The sequence below is a fragment of the Dipodomys ordii genome, unplaced genomic scaffold (genome assembly GCF_000151885.1).
Source record: "Dipodomys ordii isolate 6190 unplaced genomic scaffold, Dord_2.0 Scaffold16, whole genome shotgun sequence".
NCBI lineage: Eukaryota > Metazoa > Chordata > Mammalia > Rodentia > Heteromyidae > Dipodomys > Dipodomys ordii.
Window position 1 is genome coordinate 4,178,829 of NW_012267232.1, and position 18,884 is coordinate 4,197,712.

The following is an 18,884-nucleotide window of genomic DNA, read 5'->3' on the forward strand; positions in this document are numbered from 1 at the left end:
GTGTGTGTGTGTGTGTGTGTGTGTGTGTGTGTGTGTGTGTGTGTGAGATTAATTAGAGATGACTTTGAGGGACTGTCTTGTCCAGGATGACTTTGAACCATGATCCTCAGATCTCAGCCTCCTTAGTAGCTAGGATTACAGGTGTGAACCATTGGTGCCTGGCTTCAGTTATTTGTATTTTAAATAGTCATCTTTCTTTTTATAATTTTCTTCCAATGTAATTGAGTAAAATTTTGACGAATTCTTTGAATTCTCTTGTTTTAAAATCTGGGACATATTTTTTTTCTTGTCAGTCGTGGGGTTTGAACTTTGGGCCTGGGTGTTGTCCCTCAACTGTTCAGCTCAAGGTTAGCACTCTACCACTTGAGCCACAGCACCACTTCTGGTTTTCTGGTGGTTAACTGGAGATAAGAGTCTCACCGACTTTCCTGCCCAAGCTGACTCTTGGACATATATTTTATGTTCAACTCACTCTCCTCTTATGCATTATGAGGACAAGTATAGCAGTAGTGCTAGGCTAAGCTATTTTGTGTTAACTCCCAAAACAAGACATCTTATGTTCACATACTTTAGCTGGGAGCTTTGTTCTGTCATTCTGTTTCTGAGACTTGGACTGCATACAGGCCTCATTTTGAGTGTTATCTCACAGCAAAAGGAATGCTTGTCATAAATCTTAACTCATGTATTCTGATCTTAGAAGCTTTCAGAACTTAAAAAAAATTATGTGGTACACAGGAATCGAACCCAGGGCCTCATGCCAGCTAGGCAAGCACTCTACCACTAGGCCACATTCCCAGCCCTCAGAACTTTTTTATGTCACTCTTCACATTTTATTGGCCAGATTAGCTCAATGAAATCAGGAAGTATAATTTTATCATGTATAGAGAATTAGAAAAATGACAGCCCAGCCTTCATGTTAACAAATATCCATATCCTACATGTTGTTCAACATGGAATTTTTTTTCTTTTGATGATGGTACTGGGTTTGAATTTGGGGCTTCACACTTGTGAGGCAGTCCCGCCACTGACTTTGTACTAGAGATAATCCTCAAATCCCATCCAGTCACTGGATCAAGCTCAAAATTCAGCTTCTTTGAGGAATTCACAGAAGTGGTCATTTATTTTTCATTTAGATATAAACTGTCTGTTTCTCACATTCTGTTGAATACCTTGGGTTATATAGCAACAGGTTAAGTATTCCCATTTAGAGAAGAGTAGAATGAAAGACACATACCACACTGTAGACAGTAGAAATCTAGAGTTGAAATCTTTTTACACACCTCTCTTTTTAAGAAAGGTTTAAAAATATCTGCTCTGTTTGAATTTTTAGTAAACATAACAAAAATGAATTATTGAAAAAACAAAGTAAAACTCATATTACAAGAACTTAAAATTGTTATTGGATTTAATAGTTACAGAATTACCATTAAATTGCTGTGGAAGCGTCTAAACTTATACCCAGTTTCTATATATTAATGTAGAAATACTAACTCTGCTTTAAGGAAATTAAAAAAAAAGCTTATTCTGAGCCAAATCTGAGGGACCATGGCCTGGGAACAGAGATTCAAGTTACCCTAAATGACATATTTTACCATGGAAAATATTACATGAACTTTTATGGACACAGAAAAGATAGTCACAAATCACTGTGTTTACAAAATGTAGAAGGAGTCATCAGGTAGATAAGCTACCACAAGGCAAGGGAATCTAGTATTTAGATGTTGTCTTTAACACATTCTTTAGCTTTAGGGTTGATGGAAGCTAGGTGTGTTCAGCTTTGTGGTACATTCCAAAAGTTAAGAGTGAGGTAGATTGAATGCAGAGGTAACTGTGAGTGGCTATAAAAGAGGCTAAAGGTAGCTCTCAATAATTTTGACTGTTGACTTAAAATTTTTCTATCTCACAATAATCATGTTCTACTCAGCCAAGACCAACTATCTCTGCAGGATTTTTAGTGAGATGCGGCTTCTTCAAAAACTTTGGTTCACAACAATTATTTCATTCTAGCTCAGTAATAAATAGTTCTTACTCTATACATGCCCTGGGACATATTTCTCCATGCTCTTTGGTTTTGCCTTTTGAGAGGGCCTGCCATTTTTGTTATGCTTGGACAAAGCTAAAATTGGCTTTACTTTCTTTTTGTTCTGTGACAGAGCAGTTTGATCAGTGTGCTTCCTTGACCATACAGGAATCTGGGTTTTGGGATTATTGTAGGTTTTGTACAACAAAATTGTTTTTTGTATAACAATTTTTTTTGGTAGGTCATGAGGTTTGAACTCTGGGGCTTGGGTCCTGTCCCTCAGCTCTTCAGCTCAAGGTGAGCGCTCTACCCTGTGAGCCACAGTGCCGCTTCTGGTTTTTTTAGTGGTTTATTGGAGATGAGACTCACAGACTTTTCTGCCTAGGCTGGCTTTGAACTGTGATCCTCAGATCTCAGCCTCCTGAGTAGCTAGGATTACAGGTGTGAGCCACCGGCGCCTGGCATAACAAAATTTTGTATGTAAAACAAAACAAAAATATTGCCTGAAAGTGACATATCTCTTACTTTCACACATATAATCTTATTTTTTAATGAGATAGAAGCTGTGGGAAAGTACTCAGATACTGACTGTATGGTTAGATCTTTTGATGTTATAAAATGAATTTTAGGGAAAAAGGATAATGTTAACCTAATGTACACTTTATTGTTAGACTAACTGAATTGTAAACCTCAAGGCAAGGGAAAATGATTTTTATGCTTGAATCTTTCAATTGTGTTTTTACCTAATTTTTATGCTTTAATTAGATTATAATTCTTTTATTTAATAATGAATATTATATAGTTAGTCTCTTAGTCTCAGGAATGTGTTCATTTTCCTCTAGAATATAAAGAAAATAGTGGGATGACTGTTTTAAACATCTCCATTAATTTAAAGTGGCTTTAAAGTAGGCTGGTTTAAAATGACCATAGTGTATAATCAATTTTAATGTCAAGGATATTTCTTAATATATCATTAAAATTACATTTTTATATGCCTCTCACAGTTCTCATTTTCCATTTCACTTTGTGTTTTTGAACACTTGACTTGAAATAAGAAATTGATGGCTGGGGCTGGGAAGGTGGCTTAGTGGTAGAGCGCTTGCCTTGCATGCGTGAGGCCCTGGGTTTGATTCCTCAGCACCATATAAGCAAAAAGAAAAAAAGCCAGAAGTGGTGCTATGGCTCAAGTGGTAGAGTGCTAGCCTTGAGCTGAACAGTTGAGGGACAGGTCCCAGGCCCAGAGTTCAGGCCCCATGACTGGACCAAAAAAAAGAAAAAGAAAAAAAGAAATTGATGGCAGATTTGTTCGCTGGTATAAATTAACTCATGAATGGATTTGTTAGGAAATAATGAATGAAAAGTTAGCTTATTTTTGTAGGAAAACCTGCTCACTAGAGATGTATATTATTGGAGAGGGGAAGGGATGGTATGGGGAAACAAAGGAAGGGGCAACAATGCTTGATAAGAAATGTACTCACTATCTTGCCCATGTAATTGTAACCCCTCTGTATGGTATTTTCACAATAAAAAAAGAAGTATATTATGTGCTTAATGATCTTACCAAATGACCAGAATAGTTATCCAAGGTCTTATGATTTCTCCATAAATTTTTATTCTTTTATCATTTCATTTTTTTACAGGAAAAAGTCTACTTTTATTTTGACTAAATGAAATAATATTCACAGGATTTGTTTTTGCCTGTTTTGAAACAGTAATCTTGTGTTTGAAACATATGAGTCCTATGTGAAAAGTTAGAACACTTAAAATTTACACTGATACCTGTGAGTACATTGTAATATTCTACAAGCATGTTTTTTTACTATGCTAATTTTCCTAAAATATCTTCTTTTATACTTAGACAATATAGGTCATCCGTAGAAAACATCTGAAGTTGTTCAGGACAAACACTGAAAATAGCAAAAGAGAAGACAATTTCAGGGGAAATGGAAGTAAGTATACTAGGGAAGAAGAGAGGGATATGTCTAGACCAAACCTGAATTAAATAAACCTGGATTAAAGTATAAATTGAGAAAGACTTAAATGTTGAAGCAGTATAACAAAATATGTCTTTTTTCAGTATGAGGGTTAGATTCAGAGCTTTGCACTTCGTAGGTAGGCACTCTACCATTTGTGTCACACTGCCAATCTTTTTTGCTTTGTTTTATTGTTTCTTTATTTCTTACTAAAGTTTGGCCATGCCTCCTGCCCTTTTTGCTTTGGTTGTCTTTGTGATGTGAGTCTCACTTTTTATTGGACCATGATCCTCCTATTTATTCTTCCTGGAGTAGTTATTTTGGGGATAGGCTCTCATTTTTGTGCCTGGACAAGCCTGGGCCTCCATCCTCCTATTAATGCTTTTATACTTAGCTTGAATGATAGGTATATACTATGAGGATTAGCTATTGGTTGAGATGTGGGAGTCTTGTTTTCTCCTTAGGCCGGCTTTGAACCTGTTCCTCCCAATTGCTGTCTCTAGAGTAGATGGCATTACAGGCATGAATCACTAACCCCTTACCTGAAATGTAAATTAAGAACGAAAAATAAAATGAACTATACAACTTGTGGGGAGAAGCAGGGGCAGGACTCTAACCCCTCTGTACATCACCTTTATAATAACAATAAAAAATAATAAGAAATATATTTAGAAAAAAATTTTGCATAGTCCTAATAGATATCATGTAGGAAATTTAAACTAAAAAGAAAGTGAATATGGGAGACATCTCAATGATTTTAAGTACCTATTTTAGTATTTATTGCAACCAACTGGAAGATAAAATTCTCAGTTAAAAGATCAGTTGGCAGTTGAGAATTAATATTGAAATTAAGAAAATAACAGCTTTGCTGGGTGCTAGTGGCTTATGCCTATAATTCTTAGGAGGCTGAGATCTGAGGATCATGGTTCAAAACCAGCTTAGGCAGGAAAGTCTGTGAGACTCCTATCTCCAATTATCCATCAGAAAACTTTGAGCTGTGGCTCACAGTGGTAGAGTGCTAACCTTCAGCCAGAAAGCTCAGAGACAGAGCCCAATCCCTGAGTTCAAGCCCCACTACTGACCAAAACAAAACAAAACAAAATAAAAGAAAGAGAAAATAAAATAGCAGCTTAACATACTTCTATAAATACCTTTGAAATTTAAGATACCTACTTATGTATTTTCCAGAAGTTTATTTCTTTCACAATTATAAAAAACAAATAAGATTGTTCTGGAAGGTAGTTTAGTGATAGAACATTTGTCTATCATACATGAAATCCTGTTTTCAGTCCCCAGCACTGCAGAAAACGAAATCAATAGCATTAGCTGGACATGATGGCACACAAGTCGGAAATCTCAACTACTTCAAAGGCAGAGCCAGAAGCATCAGAGTCTTTGGCCAGCCTCTATGAAAAACAAACTGAAGAAAGCAAAATGGGCTGAGGACAAGGACTAAGTACAGGCTTTAAATTCAGTCCTAGGACTACAAAAATAACCCTTGAAACACCAATAGTATTATCCAATAATAAACCAATGTCATTACATGTCATTTTTTTTTACTCTCAGATTTTTACTATGAGGAAATAGGAAACTTCTAGCAAAGTTAAACAGTATGAATAACAACTTTTTTTTTTTGTAGATTTAACGTCGTTCATTTAACAAATTCCATTTAACAGAACTGCTGAAAACCTACCCTGTGCCAGGTGTTGTCAGAGGCAATAGAAGACAGCAGTGAACAGAAGAGGCAACAGCTCCTGCTCATATACAGCTGCAGCACGTGATGTCTTCTGGCTTCAGTGTTTTTAGAGTTGACATCTCTTTTGTCATAATGTGCATTTTTTATAAGTCAACTGAAGATTCTCTGCCAGAAGTGAGTTCTCAGAATTATTTCAGTACATTGCAACCAGGAAAAGCCTCTTTAGCTTATTTTTGTCAAACTGGTAAGTTTTAAGATTCTAAAATTACTCTTGTGGTATTTATGTTACTGTTTAGTGTGCTCAGTGGGGCGTTGCTGTCAGGAGTAATGGCATGTATGATAAAACTTTTGTTATACTATGCCTGCCTGCATGGTGGGACCTATGTGGGACCTTAGTTTCACATTACTTAGCTTCTCCCTGTGTTTCTTCCATCATCTATTATAAGGAAAAAGTATTTGCTAAATTTATTGTGAGGGCTAAATAAGATACTCATATGCTTAGTTCATAGTAAATACTAGTTAAGAATTGGTTATTGCTATATAACATGTCAATTTCATCTGATCATTTTTTTTTTGTCAATCATGGGACTTGAACTTAGGGCCTGGGTGCTCACTGTGCCTCAGCTCTTCAGCTCAAGGCTAGCTCTCTACCACTTGAGCCACAGTGCTACTTCTTGCTTTTTCTATTTATGTGATGCTGAAGAATTGAACCCAGGGCCTCACGCTTGCAAAGCAAGCACTCTACCACTGAGCCACCTTCCTAGCCCCTTATCTGATCATTTCTGAGAGTATGCTTTTCATGCTTTCAGCATGTCAATATTTTAGAAAGTTTAAAAATACAAAATAGATCAGTAAACTTTGCTTTAGCTGTATCATTCATTATATTGGATTAGCTAACATAGCTATTGAACATAACAAATAATTGTAATGAACTCCTTTAAGGCTTCATGGTTTAAAAGTGCTATTCTCTTATTAGAAATAGTAAATTAAGTAAGTCCATGTTTATATTGCTTTCCTCTTAAATGTGAAAAAAATAAAGATTTGGACATTTTTATCATATAGTTGTTAAATAGGAGTGTGTGTGTGTGTGTGTGTGTGTGTGTGTGTGTGTGTGTGTGTTAATCTTGGGGCTTGAACTCAGGTCTTGAGCACTGCCCCTGAACTTTGTCACTCAAGGCTAGCACTCTACTACTTGAGCCATAGCTCCACTAGTGGTTTTTTGGTAGTTAATTGGGAATAAGAGTATCATGGACTTTTTTTAAAAAAATCAGTTGTGGGGCTTGAACTCTTGGGCTTGGGCACTGTCCCTGAGCTCTTTAGCTAAAGGTGAGCACTCTACCACTTGAGCCACAGTGCCACTTCAGGTTTCCTGGTGGTTAATTGGAGATAAGTGTCTCACCAACTTTCCTGCCTGGACTGGCTTTGAACCACAATCCTTAGATCTAAGCCTCTTGAGTAGCTAGGATTACAGGCATGAGCCACCAGCAACTGGCTTAGCACTCTACTACTTCAGCCATACTCCACTTCTGGTTTTTTGGTGGTTATTTGGAAATAAGAGTATCATGGACTTTCTTGCCCAGACTGGCTTCAACTGCGATCCTCAGATCTTTACCTCCTGAGTAGCTAGAATTACGTCATCTGCAAAAATTTTAAGGTCATTTATAAAGTTATATAAATGATAAAAAATACTAGAAATAATAATAAGGCAATATGGAAATAAGGGTATTAAAATATGTAACTAGGACATAGCTAGCAAGAAAAATAGAAAACCCACAGAAGATCTTCACTAGCTATACAACAGACAAAGGTCTCATATTAAAAATAAACCTAAAGCTCAAAAATTACCCCCCCCATTACAAATCTCCAAAGAAACAACCACTCCATTAATAAATGGGCTGAAAAATTCAAAAGAGACTTCTCTGGAAAGGAAATAAGAATGGCCAATAGACACATGAAGAAATGCTCAACATCGCTGGCCATAAAAGAAATGCAAATCAAAACCACATTGAGATTTCACCTCACCCTAGTTAGAATAGCCATTATCAAGAAAACAAATAATAACAGATGCTGATGGGGATGTGGCCAAAAGGGAATGCTACTACACTGTCAGTGGGAATGTAAGATGGTTCAAGCACTCTGGAAGGCTTCCTTAAAAGACTTTGAGGAGGCCTCAAAGGAGGTTCCTCAAAAGATTAAACATAAAACACCCCTATGATCTAGCAGTCCCACTCCTGGGCATTTATCCAAATGATCACAAGCTAGGCCACACTAAAGCCACCAGCACAACTATGTTCATTGCAGCATTATCATTGCAGCATTATTTACTATAGCTAAGATATGGAACCAACCCAGATGCTCCTCAATAGATGAATGGATCAAGAAAATGTGGTATATACATACAATCGATTTTTATACTTCTATTAGAAAGAATGACATCACCCCTTTTGTAAGGAAATGGAAAGACATGGAAAAAAATCGTATTAAGTGAAATAATCCAGATCCAAAGAAACATAGGCTCTATGGTTTCCCTCATTTGTAATAGAGTATTTCTAGGATAGTCCTGGCAGAGAATCATAATAGCTCATAGCTATGTACATATGATCATACAAAATGATGCTAATTGAAATGAACTCCAAGTCATGGAAACAACAGGTCTGTTCTTTTTTGGTTGTTGACCTTGTTGTTGCCAATGTACTATATCTAGTTCTTGCTTATTTTATTTCATTTTTCTTTTTCCATTTGTTTGTCTCTGTCTTTGATTCTGGTACCCTCCAACTTGTTTATACATTTATCTGATTTGGGGAAGGGAAAGGGAATAAGAAAATGCTGACAGAAGGACAAAGGATGACCCATTGCAACAAAAAATACTCACAAGACACTATGTTGGAAATGAACTTTATAACATCTGGAGGCGGGGGCAGGGAGGGTAACAATGGGTAACAATGTTCGACAAGAAATGTACTCATTACCTTACTCATGTAACAGTAACCCCTCTGTACAGCATTTTTACAAAAATAAAAAAATTTAAAAATAAATGTAACTGTATATGTATATTTGCTGTTGAAGCCTAGACAAATTTATTTTTTGCAGGTTTTGACTTTAATATTTAAAATTCATCTTTTTAAAGGAGCAATTCATAAATTTTCATGAAACATTTTTTGTTTTAGATTCTCCGAGTACCGCAGTATTTCTTGAACAATTGAATGAGGCTGTTAGCCCTCTCCAGGACTATGGGATTTCAGTTGCAAAGGTAAAAAGAAATTTATGTTGCTAAAATATTAACAAACATTTTATAACTACAAGAATGAGTAGCTAAAAATACTTTCATATCTTTTTCCTGACAGGAAGAATATTTCTTCCTCTTTTTTGGGGGGAGGGTAAATGGTAGGGAGTACTTGCGTGTGAACTAGGGCCTCTGTGCTTGCTAAACAGACATTTTACCACTTAAGTCATATCAACAGCCTTTTGGGCTTTAGTTATTCACAGATAGTTTCTCATACTTTTGCCCATGGCCATCCTTGGGTCGTAGTACTCCTGCTTCTGCTTCCTGTTTACCTGGGACAAAAGTGCATGATACCATACCTGATTTCCATGTTTAGATATGGTCTGATTAACTTTTTGCCTGGGTTGGCATTAGCTCTATACCACCCTCCTTTTTGTCTTTTTTTTTTAAACATAAGAATAAAAAGAAGCATAGAAAGTTAGTTTCAGAATTTTTTTTATATTTATTTATAATACAGCGCTTACAGAGTAAAGGAAACTAATTTTTTAATAATTGACCTTGATTTCCTAAACTAGTCTATTAGGTATATCATTTTTCAAAACTGTACTTAGTTTTTAATTCTGTTTTGTTTTGTCTGACAAATATTTCATAGTAGCAACAATTAAACTACTTGTTAAATTTTCATTAGTACCAACTAAGGCAACAAAATAATATGATTGAGGAGCTGGGAAGGTGGCTCAGTGGTAGAGCGCTTGCCTTGCATGTCAGAGGGCCTGGGTTCGATTCCTCAGCACCACATAAGCAAAAAGAAAAAAAGCCGGAAGTGGCGCTGTGGCTCAAGTGGTAGAGAGCTGAAGAGCTGAGGGACAGCGCCCAGGCCCAGAGTTCAGGCCCCACGACCAGATACTCCCTCCCCCCCCCAAATAATATAATTGAAGAATTTTTGTTTTTTCATTTTTCTAAGTCTTTATAAATTTTTCATTGTGGTTTCTCACATCTAAGTTGTTATAATTGATTTGTGGGCCCCTTAGCTTTTTTGCTCAATGCTAGCGTTTTACCACTTGAGCCACACCTCTATTTCTGGCTTTTTGGTGGTTTATTGCAGATAAAAGTCTCATGGACTATCCTGCCTAGGCTAGCTTTAACTGTGATCCTTAGATCTCAGCCTCCCAAGTCGCTAGGATTGCAAGAATGAACTGCTGGTGCCAAGCTTTATAATTGTTATTGTAATGACTAACATTTATTTTTTTAGAACAAAATAAAAACAACTTAATTTCATAGTATATCATTTTTTTCTTAAAATGTTCAAGTTTGCCATGGAATAGTTTTCCTTTAAATTTATAATCTGAAACTCAGAAAAATGAGTGAAATAATCCAATAACATTAATTTCTTTTTAATTAATATCTACCTGACTTTTGCATTACCTATTTTTTCTTAGTTCATTTGTCTTCTTTATCTCAATTATACCTGTTATTTTTTTTAGTCTGTACAAGTAGACTTCCTAAAGCAGGAAGCATAGAAATGTTAGCTAACCTTGTCTATATACTTTTAGAAATAAAATAAACTCTATATACTTTTAGAAACAAAAAGTAAATGGTTTCGTGTGTTAATTCTGTGTGTGTAGAAGTTTCAGTTAACTTTGAGCAACTGAGTCCATTCCAAAATGATAACAGCACTAATCTTCTTCTAGGAGCTTTGAATAAAAAATGTAAAGTGAAATTTCTAAATGCAATAGGAACTTGATATGAAACCTAAAAAGGGTAATCACTGTTTATCTAGTAACTAGGAGATGAGTTCCTAGTATTATATATTTAGTAACTGGATAGTAATATTAAAGTTTGTGTCCAGGCTGTTGCTGTTATTAACTAACGTAACTTAAACTCTTGGTTTTATGTTGAGTACACTGAGACAGTGGAAAAGACACAGTGGTGACTAAGAACTTTGGAGAGAGTAAATATTTGTGAGATTGAAATGAGCTTGCTGTATTTAGTCTTCTTCTGGGTAGAGATATGACTAGTCCTTTTCTTTTTCTTTTTCCTTTTTTTTGTCTGTCGTGGGCCTGAACTCTGGGCCTGGGCGCTGTCCCTCAGCTCTTCAGCTCAAGTCTAGTGCTCTACCACTTGAGCCACAGCGCCACTCCTGGCTTTTTCTGCTCATGTGATGCTGAGGAATTGAACCCAGGGCCTCATGCATGCAAGGCAAGCACTCTACCACTGAGCCACCTTCCCAGCCCTGACTAGTCCTTTTCTTTGGAAAAGATATATCTTAAATAGGGAAGATGAAATACATCTACAAATCATTTTAATGGATAGAAAAACGAGCATTCCCATAAGAGAGATACACATAAAGTACCATGGACTTTCAAAACAAAGCCTGTTGAAGTGGAAATCACAGATGGTATTTGGTAACACCTCAAGAAGAGAAGTGTTTGAGAAATGCAGAGGTGGATGAAGAAAACACTATAAAAATATAGAGAGAATCTATTCTATATGTATCTAGAAAAATATAAATAGACTAAATGTCCAGTTAAGACAAGGTTGTCAAGCTGGAGACAATAACCATATCCTGTAGTATGCTATTTAGAAATGTGTCTAAAATACAAGCTGCAGAAATCTTCAAAGGAAGGAAAAAATATACAAATGGTAACCAAAAGAAATGTAGTGTAGCTATGTGACTGTATCAAAGTAGATTTTGAAACAAGGTACTATTCAGTCATACTCACATTTTTTCTTAAAACCAGACCATCTATTAACTAGATTCTACCATTAAGACTTTCCAGCCTGACAACTTCCTGTATCCTCCTTATCATCACTTCTTGTCTGGGAAACCATAGTAGTCTTCTAATAGTTGGGACTTAGACTTTTCACTATTGTCCCAATGTAAATTCTTCCTCATATGTAATCAGATGTGTCAGGACACATTACTACTGCTAAAAAAGGCTTATCATAATTATGCTAAAATTAAAACTCCTGAGTATTATGAAGGCTGGGACTGACTCAGACCTCATTTTTCAACCTTTTACTTTGCCTGGCTTGTTTTTTGATATATACTGGCTATCTCTCTGTTACTTGAGCCTGCTAGAGGTGCTGTCACCATTGAGGGTTTGCACGTATTTCTCCCTCTGCTTAGAACTCATCTACCTATCTCTATCTTATCTATCTTATCTATCTTTCTATCTATCTATCTATCTATCTATCTATCTATCTATCTATCTATCTATCTATCTATCTATCTATCTATCTATCATCTATTCCGTTCTTTGTACCAATGTCACCTTTTCAAAGGAGCCTTCTTTGATTATCTAAACTGCCCTCCCTAAATGTTCTCCTTATTGGTTTTTATGTATAGTATTTCACATTATACATTAAGCAATTTTTTAATTGCCTCTACATTTAGCACATACATTCAAAAGATAAAGATTTTTATGTGCAGCTTAACTATCTCCAGTGACTAAAACAGTGATAACACGGTAGGTGTTTAGATGTATGTGTAGTGGATGAATGACTGTACACATCTGTTGTTAAAATGTCCATGCACATACCCATGTGCACAAATATTCACTTTTTGGTCATGGCTATATTCAGACTTTTAATTCAAATTCTCTATTCCTGATATCTTTTCTGAGTGTCATTTCCCCCTTTTGTAGCTTTTAAAACAAATGTTACTTCCCCAGCTGTCATTGTTTCCTCAAATTCTACTAAGTCAAACAATGAAAATCTTAAAGAAAATGAAAACCTAACCAAATTTATAGCTATTTTCCTAGCTTTATTTTGGTTATGTTGGTAGCAATTCATTTGCTCTACCTAGAAATCTGCATTTTTATCTCTTTCTTCTCTCTCTCTGTCTCATGATTCATATGCATAATTTTCTCCCTACGTGTATTTATTAGTGAGGAATCTCTTGAGGGTTTTTTAAGTTGTTGTTATTGTCCTTTTTGTCTTTTCTTCAGGTTCCAATCATTACTGACCTGTAGTATACTCAACCTTATCTTTGCATTCTCTCACATTTCCATTTTGTCTGCATGAACTTTTCCTATAAAGCCCAGATTATGAACTCTAGGGCTGCTCTAACACCATCATACACTCAGCTTCATTTTCTCTGTTGCACCATTTTTAACAAGTAGGTTTTCCTTGTTTTTTTATTATGCTCTTGTGGTCCATAATTGTCACTGGTACCCTACTGGTCATGTTGGCTTTTTATCAAGAAGTGGTGAAGCTTCTCTAGCTTGGGGAGGGGAAAGGAAAAAACAAAATGCTTAAATAGGTTGACCCATTGTAACAATGAGATATATAAAATGAGATGTTGAAAAATGAACTTTACAATTTAGGTAGGGAGAGGGGAGGGAAGAGAAGGAGAGTGTAGTTGTAGAGGTAAGGAGGGAAGGGAGGGTAGGGGAAAAACAAAGGAGGAGATAATAATGCTTGATAGGAAATGTACTTATTACCTTGCTCATGTAACTGTAACCCCTCTGTACAGTATTTTTACAAAAAAAAGGATTAAAAAAAAGAAGTGGTGAAGAACAAGAGTATCAGCCATCCTTGTTTTTAGAATTGTCTTAAGAATCCCACCCCAGTGACTTCTCCTAACTCTGGCTATCTTGAGCTGTTTATGAGGTTGGAAAAACCTTTTAATGAGGCATTTTCTTTTAGCAAATGTATGTAGAGTAGGAAGCCAGAAGTATCTGCCACACCTATGTACAGCTGTAGAGATACTTTGATATTAGGAACTTCCCACTCAGTTTTTTGTGCTTTCTGGCTGATTTCTTCCTCCCTCCCTCCCTCCCTCCCTCCCTCCCTCCTTCCTTCCTTCCTTCCTTCCCTTCCTTTCTTCCTTCCTTCCTTCCCTCCCTCCCTCCCTCCCTCTCTTTCTCTCTTTCTTTCTTTCTCTCTTTCTTTCTTTCTCTCTTTCTTTCTTTCCTTTCTCCCCCCCCCCCTGCTGGGGATTGAACCATGGTCACATTTTGTGCTGAGCATTCACCGAGCTCTACCCTAAGTAATCTGCTCCTTCTCCTTCAGCCTGATTTCTGGAATTTCTGCCTACTTTTATGTCTTGCTTTCAATACATCCTTCCTTTTCAACCTCTTATTTTATTTGCAAGACTGAATTAAATGTAAACTGTTAGGTTTAATTAAATTATCAGTTCATGGTATTGAAGCAGTTCTTTTCTGTGGGTTTTCTCACGCACTTGAATTAGTGAACAGTGAGAGTATATACATCAGACAAAAAGTAAAATTCAAACTTTGGCCTGAGGTTAGAGTGTAATGTTGAATTCTCCTTATTTTCCTAACCAAGTAACTTGACCTTTTGTGTATACCCAGAATATCCAATGTAATCTTTTATAGGTTAATTGTGTCAAAGAAGAAACATCAAAATATTGTGGAAATGAAAAGTATTTGATGAAAGCGTATTTATTCAGGTAAATTTTTCTTAGAAAAGCTATAGTAGCTAGAATATTCTATATGTAAAATTTCATTAAGCAAGGAAAAAAGTCATACTTAATGATGATCATAGGAAGCTTGGCAAAATGTTCAAGTATTAGATTCGTTGCCTAACCTCTGAACTTTAACTTCTTTATTTTCAAAAAAATGTAAAAAGTAATACCTACCACACAGGATTGTTTTGTATATTACACAAGAGTCTTACATAAATTCCTAATGCAACTGTTTTGCCAATAGGCTCTTAGCAAATTTATTGTTATTTGTTGCTTTATCAGTTGCATATTTAGAAGTACTTTTTTTTTTGAGGGACCCACCAGGGTTTTGATTGCAAATTCCACTTGGGTCTGTTAATCTTCCTGAGGTGTCTCATATTCTTTATTCAACTCCTTAATATATGGCCTAGGAATTGGGGAGATATCCTGTTTGCTCAGGAAATTCCTCCTAAGGACACTCTCTTCTTGGTCATCTTCTCACCCTAACTTAGGAATTCATATGTTTATGATGGGGAACTTGTTAGGAAAACTTTATTACAGCTCCTTTGTTTTTTATTCAAATCTTTTTTCAGGTCCAGGGCCTATGCTTTTATAAAAAGTACCGTATCTATTGTGTATATATACACACACACATATATATATTTTAATGAATATTTGAATAATGTATTATGTGCTAGCACTCTGGTAGATATATGGGCACATGGATAAGACACTGACTCTAACATCAAAGAACTTACAACCTACTATAGTAGACAGATCAATTAATTCCAAGGCAACATTTTACAATGTGTTTGTCAACTTTTTATAGGGGCAACATACTGCTCAGAGAATTCCCTACTGACAGCTTATTTGATGTGAATGCTATTGTCGCCCATGTTCTCTTGTAAGTACAGAGGCTATTCATTCACTTATTTGGTGTTGATTTATTTTAGACAACCAGAACTCATTGACATATCTTGGGATTTTGATTTTATATTTATAGATGTCAATTTTACACAAATTGCTAGCTTATCTTCCCATATCAAGGATCTAAAATTTCTTTAATGACAGAAGATACAAGACTATGTAGATTCTCCCATATAAGAGTAGGAGATGGCCACAGTATAACCCCTGCTTTCACTGTATTTGATGTCAGTATAATTTGTGGAGGGGAAGGGGAAAAACAAATCGTTTAAATAGGGATATAGGTGGACCCATTGCAACTATGAGATGTACAAGTTGTTATGTCGAAAATGAACTTTACAACTTTGGTGGTGGGGGGAGGATTGGGGGGGGGGGGGGGGTGAGGATGGGAAGGGATGGGAAGGGGAAACAAAGGAGGAGGCTACAATGCTTGATAAGAAATGTACTCATTATCTTGCCCATGTAATTGTAACAGTACAGTATTTTCACAATAAAAAAAAAGAAAAGTGCTCTACAATATTGAGATATCAAGGGCTCCTACATGTTTCAGGCTGAGAGAACTATCTGTAAAGAATTATTTGTCCAGACCAGAGTGGATTACAACTTAAGATAGAGAATGAACACAAATGCCTTGGCTCATGTTCTCAGGGCAGACTGATGGCCTGAAGACTGATTTTTAATACAGTGTTACTAAAATGCTTAACTTCCTATTACTGGTAATTTGATTAGGCTTCTTTAACCAATATATATATATATTAACTAAGTACAAGTCATATTCTTCTAATAATTTTATCTATATTTCTCTTAGTGCTCTTCTTTTTAATGAAGTGAAATATATTGCCACTCCAGAAGACCTTCAGAATATAGAAAATACTCTGAAAGGAAAAGCAAACATGATTTTCTCATACGTAAGAGCCATTGGAACACCAGGTAGTACAAACATTTTTTTTTGTAGCCTCTGCTGTGCCTGAGTACCTGTGTATGTTAAATGCTTCAAATAGTATAGTCATAACTTAAATATTTTACACAATAAATTGAAACCATCCTTACTGTTATGCTATCTTTCTTTAAACTGGCAGACAGATGTAGTAGAACTCTGGGGCCATGCTTCCTAGGTTAAACTCCTGCCCCACCAAGATAAGTCACTCAGAAGTGACCTGAGATTTGTTATGTATTTGTAATCCTACAATAAATGTTTCAGCTAAAATTACTCCTAGATATATATTGGCAGCTATTATAAACATGGTATTAATAAGCCATGTGCTTGCTAGAAGATGTTTGCTCTGAAGGCTTTTAAGAAGATGGAAAAGCCTGTATCCAAATTAATGCTTCATTTTCCCCTCATACTTTGATCATTAAAATCTCATCAGATTTTCTAATCACGTTGGCATTTTTATTGCCTGTAAGTAGGAACGACTTTGATTAACTTTGCTGACAGAGGTGTTTGGATATAAGCTCACCTTCTGTGCTGCTTTATTATGAGGTTAGTCCCCTTTTATACTTGATAAACTTCTGGGATTTATATTTCTGAGGGGTATATATGGTTTGTTCTGGGGGTAAGGAGGCAGGGAAGAGCAGGTGTGTCTGGAAATAGCCTCTCTCTGCCCTGGTTTCACTGTTACTTGCCAACCAGTCAAAACTGAGCTTTAGGAAGGGCCAGTTTTGGGATGTGGAGTTTTTTGGTCTTCTCAACCTCACTTCTGAAACATCCTGAGGGAGAACCTCTTCATCTATTTCACTTTCTTCCAAGCAGTGTATATTTCCTTTGGGTAAAGAACTCTGGCAGATGAGTAGGCATTGCATTCTGTCTGACACCAGAGTGATGGCTACAGGAGCCATCTGGATAATAGATGATTTTGGAAGGGCACACATGCTTACTATTAGACATGTTCTTCCTGGTGCATAACTGATGAACCTCAGGCTGTCAGAGAAGCAGAGAGTTTTCCTTTGCTTCCAAAGGGAACCTTTGTTAGTGCAATGAAGAACTCTGAGCATTGGAGATCCATTTTAGGTTTCTGTAAGGAGGCTGGAGAGTCTGAAGCAGCAAATGTGGAGTGGAGCCCAGAAATCCTTATTTTTTAAGTTAGCACCAGGTGATTTCTATATTGAGCTAAGTTTGGGAAACATTAAATGCAACTGTTTCTTAAGATCTTGTTCAGGACACTTACAAACCTGTACATTCTACTTTTGGAAAAGGAGCTATTCAGAGCTTGATGCAGAGCAAAGCATGCTTCATGCTCTTCTGAGCAATCAGTCAGCAGGGAATTTTCTATTCTTTCTGTATCCTGTCCAGATTTACCCAGCAGCTTTTCTAACTCTAGCAGGCCACACAACAGGGGTGGGGGTAAGGTAGTTACTAATGGGGTGATGTCTGAAGTAAAGGAACCAGGCCTTGCAAAAGGTAAAATGTTCATCATCTTTCATTTCAAACAAATGCTGCCTTAGTGACATAGGCACACAGTAACCTTTAGTGTCAAAAAGATTCCACAGTACAGGAACATTTCCAGATTTTTCAGTGGGGCTTTTTAGGTTTCAAGGAAATCCATATATTCAAGTTCCATCAGCTTCTTTTTCTCCAAGAGAGTATAGCTACTTTTTCCATGAAGATGGGGTTTGGGGTTAGGGACATGGTCATTGGTGGAGCATATGTCTAGCATGTGGGAGGCCTTGGATTCAGTCCATAGTGGGGAGGGATTATATCGCTGAAGATGGGACTTTGAGGACCGAGTAGGAGAGTGTGTTAAGTAATGCTAAAGTAACAACTGCTAAGATAAGTACTTAGCAATCTGAAGGCTTCTAGTGACTTTGACAAATGTAGGTTCTATAGAGTGACAGAAGTACTTGCAGATAGGTATAGGACAGAATAATAGAGAGCAATTGGAGGCAGGAATATAGAGAACTGTGTGAGAGAAGTTTTGCTATTAAGGAAGGGAGAAAAAAAATGGACCAGTGGCTAGAAGAGCGATCAAGAGAAGACTTTTCCTTCTTTTGGTGGTGCTGGTGTCTGATGCTTTCTAGGAAGGTGCTGTACCACTTGAGCCATGCCTTCTACTTTTTTTGATTTGGTTATTTTTCAGATTAACATTTGCATTTTTTCCAGGCTAGCCTAGACTTTGTCTCTTTTTTGTGTATATGTGCCAGTACTGGGTCTTGAACTCATGGCCTTGAGATCTCACTCACAGCTGGCACTCTACCACTTGAACTACACCTCCAGTTCTGGCTTTTTGCTGGTTAATTGGAGATAAAAGTGTCTCATTTGTCTGCCTGAGCTAGACCTTAGACTCCTGAGTAGCTAGAATTATAGGATTATATATGTGTATATATATATATATATATATATATATATACATATGTACATATGTATATAACCCTATAATTCTAAATGTATATATATGCATATACATATATATGTGTATATATATATGTATATATACATATATATGTCACTAGTGCTTGGTTGGGCCCTCTTAAGTCTTCCACATATTTGGGATGACAGATATATACCACAATGCCCTGGCTATTGCTTGAGATGAGGTCCTGCTAACTTTTTGCCTAAGCTGATCCCCAACTCAGGCTCCCAAGTAGCTAGGACTATAGGTATGAGCCACCATACTCAGTAGGAGAAGGATTTTTTTTTT

The 18,884-nt window shown here is 36.5% G+C and overlaps 2 protein-coding genes across 2 annotated transcripts in view; one reads left to right on the plus strand and one right to left on the minus strand.

The window, feature by feature from the left end:
* Gpr137c (G protein-coupled receptor 137C) overlaps positions 1-594 on the minus strand; it is a 59,556-nt gene extending 58,962 nt beyond the window's left edge. Inside the window, exon 1 of the mRNA XM_013012220.1 lies at positions 569-594. Coding sequence (XP_012867674.1) covers positions 569-594 — 26 coding nt within the window. The remainder of the gene's footprint in view (positions 1-568) is intronic.
* Txndc16 (thioredoxin domain containing 16) overlaps positions 1-18,884 on the plus strand; it is a 62,385-nt gene that overhangs the window by 3,007 nt on the left and 40,494 nt on the right. Inside the window, 6 exon segments of the mRNA XM_013012200.1 lie at positions 3,879-3,969; positions 5,633-5,933; positions 8,857-8,939; positions 14,255-14,328; positions 15,152-15,226; positions 16,055-16,209. Coding sequence (XP_012867654.1) covers positions 5,774-5,933; positions 8,857-8,939; positions 14,255-14,328; positions 15,152-15,226; positions 16,055-16,209 — 547 coding nt within the window. The 5' untranslated portion in view covers positions 3,879-3,969; positions 5,633-5,773.